Source organism: Lycium ferocissimum, chromosome 11, assembly GCF_029784015.1.
Source record: "Lycium ferocissimum isolate CSIRO_LF1 chromosome 11, AGI_CSIRO_Lferr_CH_V1, whole genome shotgun sequence".
NCBI classification, from domain to species: domain Eukaryota; kingdom Viridiplantae; phylum Streptophyta; class Magnoliopsida; order Solanales; family Solanaceae; genus Lycium; species Lycium ferocissimum.
In genome coordinates this window covers 41,265,064-41,270,921 of record NC_081352.1, presented here as the reverse complement: position 1 = coordinate 41,270,921, position 5,858 = coordinate 41,265,064, and the positions used below count along the sequence as shown (strand labels likewise).

General features: G+C 34.0%; 1 protein-coding gene across 19 annotated transcripts; it reads left to right on the top strand.

Annotated features, from left to right (window-relative positions):
* LOC132037908 (uncharacterized) lies at window positions 1-5,613 on the top strand. 19 transcript variants are annotated; one of them, XR_009410115.1, is made up of 7 exons: window positions 19-403; window positions 1,639-1,786; window positions 2,328-2,428; window positions 2,629-2,655; window positions 3,109-3,173; window positions 4,192-4,320; window positions 5,324-5,613. XR_009410115.1 is itself a non-coding variant. In XM_059428554.1 (6 exons), exons 2-6 carry the CDS (start codon window positions 1,688-1,690, stop codon window positions 5,325-5,327), a joined length of 297 nt encoding a protein of 98 aa, XP_059284537.1. In that variant the 5' UTR covers window positions 1-403; window positions 1,639-1,687; the 3' UTR covers window positions 5,328-5,613. The 19 variants fall into 19 exon arrangements, 1 of the variants encoding a protein (XP_059284537.1); XM_059428554.1 differs by lacking the exon at window positions 4,192-4,320 and having other exon boundaries at window positions 1-403; window positions 5,323-5,613; XR_009410116.1 differs by having other exon boundaries at window positions 17-1,786.
* Window positions 5,614-5,858: the final 245 nt, after the last annotated feature.

The following is a 5,858-nucleotide window of genomic DNA, read 5'->3' as shown; positions in this document are numbered from 1 at the left end:
AAGAAATATGACTTTTAACGACCACCTCTTAACGAAGGGGCAAGAATCTGGTCGTTATAAGTATATCTATAGCGGCCAATTTTTTTCCGGTCGTTAAACCCAATGTTTAGCTCCATATTAACGTGGGGATAATGTTCCATCGTTAGAAGGCATAGTAACCAGTCATTAATACTTTTAATCAACAAAAATACGCGCTTCTTTTTCCCTCTTTTTCTTTTCCCCCGACCCACCCCCTCCCACTCCAAAATAAAACATTAACCGTCGGTCAAAACACACACATTTTTGATTACTTCCGAAGAGTAATAGAATGAGGTCTGCTTGTCACCAACCCATTGCATAAGTGTGTGGGAGAAGAAAAGATGGTTCATTTGTGTCGGCATCAATCTTAGAGTTTCTTCTCAAGGTGAGATTCAAAATATACCCTTTTCATATGTTAATTTTTGTTCAAATTAATAGGGTTATGATCACACTTGTAGAGATATGGATAATGGTGTTTCTTTGGTGATGTTGGTGTTCAACAATTTGCGGCATTATCGATTTCAATTATCCTAATTTAGGTTTTCGTAATTTGGGCTTAGGAAACAAGAATTGTGGCATGGTCGATTCAATGTGCAATCCTCATATCATCATCTCTATCTTACTGCTTTTTAGTTGTGTTATACTCTTGATTTCTACTTCTTCACGGAGGAGTGACTTTTGGTTTCATGCTAAGTTTTAAAAAATCAAAGTTTTTCTCCAATTGGGTTTGCAAAAATTTAGTGCCTTATAGAGGAATAAAGCACATTTTCCTGATAATTCGACAGTGGTTCTGATGTTGGAAGCTTAACTAGTTGGGTGCTGCTCCCTCTATCCCATATTAGTTGTCCTGTTTCGCTTTTCGAGAGTCAAGTTGACTAATCTTCGGAGCTAAATTGGATTAGATCAATTCAATATTTTAAAATTATAGTTTAGATATTCAAAAACTACACGAAAAGTACTACTATAAGTTACAATTGTTCTCATATTAATATGGTGAAATAATATATCTCAAAATGTTGATCAAAGTTTATATAGTTTGACTTTTAAAAAAGGAAGTGGACAAGTATTATGGGACGGAGGAAGTATCATATAAAATTATATCTATTGCATTTTAGGTATCCTCGATTTCGGAGTTTTAGCTTCACTGAATTATTATGTTTCCTGTTTACAACTTGTTGAAACACATCATGAGATGGTTTGTCATGCTTTAATTTATTTTGCACAATCTCTTTTCGAGAGTTTTTCAGTTCTTATGAAAAAGGTGACATCTTATAGGTTCTTTCTTCTCCCTAATGTGATCATTCCTTGATATTTTTGTTGTTTGTGTGAAGGCTAAATTTAAATGGATAGTTCTATTCTATGTAATAGTGGGGCTAAATATAAAATGTGCATTTTGTTTTTACTCTATGAGCTATTTACATTACCCAACAAGGAAAGCAATCAGGCAAATTATTAGTAGCGTAGGAAATGGGACATTTTAAGACTTCTTTATCTTGAATTTATCTTGCTTTGTCTACTATTGAAGTGAGTGACTCAATTTTTTGGTCTGTGTCCCTGCATTGCTGGACTATTGTTTCTTGAATCTTGCCTCAAACTTGGATATTCTTAATTATACCGAAGATCACCATCGGTGTTATTAAGCGAGGAGAAGCGACCATCTAGCTCTTCAATGAAGCGAGCGTATTGCTTCTTGCTTCACACTTTAAGAGAAGTGGGACCTTGTCGCTTTTTCTTGATTCGCATTTTCGAAAACACTGATCATATAAAGGTATGTCTTCTTAGTTTTAGGTATCTGATTGATGTTGGATATGGATTCGAGAATGTTAATCAGCAGCGAATTTTGAAAACAAATGAGCCATTTGTATTAGCCAACCAAGCATCAGAAGTATTTTATGCTAACGATCATTCTAATGAAGGCTGGCATGTTGAAAGTTTTGACCTCGTGATTCTTTTGACGTGCAAAAAAGGATGTTGAGTTAAAGGAGTTAGATAATTCTACACAAATGAAAAAGAAAAGAATTCTTGATGTTTTGTAAAACTCCACTATTCTGTTCCCTATTTTGAGTCCTGAAGGTTTGTAAAACTACAATGTTCTGCTTTCTATTTTGAACCATGTGACAATGCATAACAGTCGTTTAATGGATTAAGCTGCTTCATGTCCTTATGTTTCTTTGTATCCATTTGAAAATACTAATAGACTGTCTGTGATTATCCAGGCTTTAAGTATGAATTCAGGCAATAGAACAGCTGATAAAAAACGACCCTTCACAGATGAGATTATATTTTATATCAAATTGTTTGTACTGCAGTATGTTTTTTGTTCGACTGTCAAGGCCTTGAAGAATATCTTGATTATTGGGGATGACGCTCGTCTTATAAAGAACATCTTCAATAAGGCATGCTATGTATCGTGAGAAACTAATCAGCCGTTCTTTGGCCATTTCTACTTCTTCATTCTATTTCTTTATCTTCTTTCTTTATGCTGATTTTTTTTTCTCTATAGGACTACCTCGCAGGGATGAGGTTTGCTTTATTTTGAATTATCTTTATTTATGATTTGAGTGTTGAAATTGCAACTTCTGCGCTAATTCTTATTCTTATTGCCTGCAGATTATTCTTCTGGCTTTCAATTCACCTGTAAGGAGGCTTATGTAAAGTTCCTTTGACGAATCTACTTATTCATATGATGTTTCATGTAGTTATGTGATGTTAGAGAATGAGTTATCTGGTTAAGCAAGATGTATGTGGGTAGTTTATTTCGGTTTTATCTTGTGTTGATTTCTTGACACTGTAGGAAGATTCACCAATCGTAAGTAACGACAAGCACCACAAATGGTACATTCTTAAATCTAATATGTGTCGAAAAACTCCACCTCTCATTGTGACCTCCTTATTCATTTTGTCTGTTGACCTCTGCTGATCTACATAATATCTCCACCTGGAATCCTCATTCAACTACTTAACTATTGTTTACTTCGGGGTCCAAGTCCTATTCATACTTATTACTTAATTTAGTGTTCTCCATGTGCTTTTGTTCCAAAGTATAATAATGTGCCAGTTAACTTGTTTTCAAATTGAGTGTGGTTAAAGGTGCTATTGGGATGAAGGGCACAACAAAAAGGAAGGGGGAAGCAACAAAAGTAAGCAAATGACAGGTAAGATAGAAAAAAGGGGCCCTTTTCTCTCATTTATAAATGTTTTAATTCGGTTTGTCATTGCAAATTTAGGGAGAGTTCATTTACTCTGTATATCAATTTAGTCTTCCAATTTCTTTTTGGTTAGAATTGGCAGATATCCAATAGAATAGCCACATGATTGACACCTCATCACTTTAGAATTTAGTCTATGCATTTCAAGTGATTAGTTGAAGGTATTTATTCGTGGCTAGGATTGAAGTTTCTGATTCCGTGTCTCTATGGTGAGGCAAATGTCATGCTGGAGTATTCATGTAATGAGCTGCAGGACTAACCATTGAAAGTGCCTTTCCATAGCCTTATATAAATGAACAGATGTTGTTGAACGTTTGCTTTAGGCATTTGCTCTTTTTCACAAAACTTAGGAAATTGCTAAAGTCAAATATCACATGTTGATCATTTACAAGCAGTGATCTCCACCTCATTCTATTTTTTATTACTTATTCTAAAATTTCCACTGATAGAAGAGGGATAAAAAGACAGAATTCAAGATCTGGGTTTACAGTTTCTGCCTTTGTACAGGTGATGAACTACCAACATTTTGTTATTATTTAGCTTTACACTTCACATATAAACTACCATGACACTTAATGCAGCTATTTTTCTTTGGTTGAATGTAACTCTGTTAACTGCAAGTCTGCAACTCTACGGGTGCTTTGGCCAATTTTTAGCTCCTAAACTTTGTGGTGCTGTTTCCATCAATTTTTAATCAGCCTTCAACCAAATGTTGAACTATTTTCGTGTTGGCCTCTACTGACCTCTTACTAGTTTTTAAAGTTGAATGGTTCGGTATTCGTCCTTGGATGTATTTTTTGTTTGAATTACAATTTCAACTTATTTGATAGAGTAACTGGATGATTAATATTTTCCTTCAAATAGATATGACACTGCTGAAATAAAAAAGCATGTATATATACGTGAAATGTGTTTTACTGACAAACCAAAGAAAAGTGATTGACATTTGATCATGTGATTGCAGCGTCTCTGGGTACTTGATTACAGCTTGGTGATACTCATTCCATGCCAGGACAGTTGGATCGGTCGACGAGTGAAAATACACTAGGAAGCTTTATGAGATGCAGATCTGAGAGTCGCAGAGACTTGCAGTCGTATCTGTTCTTTTCTACTATAGAATTGTAGTGTGTTCATATAGCTGGCTTTAAATGATTTTAGATTGAGATGTAGTTGATCGATATTGGTTTAATGCATCAAATAATACATAAAACACAATTGCTAAATTTTCTGATGGGACATTCTTTCCGTTAGTTCTCCTTAATAATTTCAAGACTAGTAGTAACTCTACTATAAATATACTAATGCTATGGTTGGCCTAGATGTAGGATCCATAGCTGGTAGCAATCTGCATGTACCCACTACTTGCTATATAGATAAAATATCTTGTTTAAACAAACAAACAAAAAAATTCAAGAATTCTAATTTTATCCTATTCCATCTACTGAGCCTTGTATAATTCTCTCAGGTGATAGCATCAACACATGCTTTTTTTTCATATATTTTATTAAGGATAAAGCCTTCCTGTAATTTGAAGAACTCACTGCTAACAGTATTTGATATCTTTATTTGCATTCTCCATGAGCCCAGCTTTCAGTTGTAGCTTTCAAAATCATGATTGGGAGAGGGTGATTTGTTATTAGAATAATTTTACCCATATGGTGGTTCTCTAGCTTTGAGAAGTACTTTTATGGAATTATTTTATATTTCTTTGTTGCTAACTCTGAAAATGGTTTTGGTAAGATCAGTTGATGTGCTCTATTTCATGTTTTGTTCGTAAAATTTATAAAAGCTTTATTCTGGTTCATGCATTGCACAATTTCAAGTTTTATAACATTAGCGCTAGCAAATTTTGATGTTTTAATTTGCTTTCCTCAATTAAATGATGAGTCATATATAAGAGGCCCGAATAATTGTATCTGACCATTCCAATTAGACAAGTTGCTAAGTGGGTTGTCATATAGTGAATGTTGATTCTCGAATTGCATTTTAATACCTGTAGGAAATTGGGCACAGACCAAGGCCTAATTTTTAAAAAGGGAAGTAGTAGCTAGTTGGATTTTGTTACTAAATTGACATGAACTTGTCTTTTTAACAGTATGAAGAATTTGAAATTGGAAGAGCATGTCCTCGGAAGAAAGTACAGAGCAATTTGAAGCACAAAAAATGTCAAGAATAAGTTGAAGCCCAGGAGAAAGCTACTGTTTACGGGTTTATTTAAGATGTTCCTATTTAGACATGTTTTAATTCTATTTTCTCTTTTTGTAGGAGTTAACAAATACAATGTCATATGATTTGAAGGGATATACTTTTATAATGTTAGACGTTAATTCTTTGTATTGACTTGAATTTTGATATGAATACAAGAAAATTGTACATAATTATCTAATATAGCTTTTAGCAAAGGTTATAATGATCTGCAAAATAGTTTAGTTATCAGATAATTAGCTAAGGTAAAATCCTGTCACTAAAGCACTTATAGCAACAGCATTTGATGTCACCTATATAGGTTTTGACGACTGGAATGAAAAATTAACGAAGGGAAAATTTAGTCGCTAAAAGGAAGTATAATGACCGGATTTTTTGTCATCGCTAAAGGATCTTTAACGACCGGATTAGAAATCCAGTCGTTAA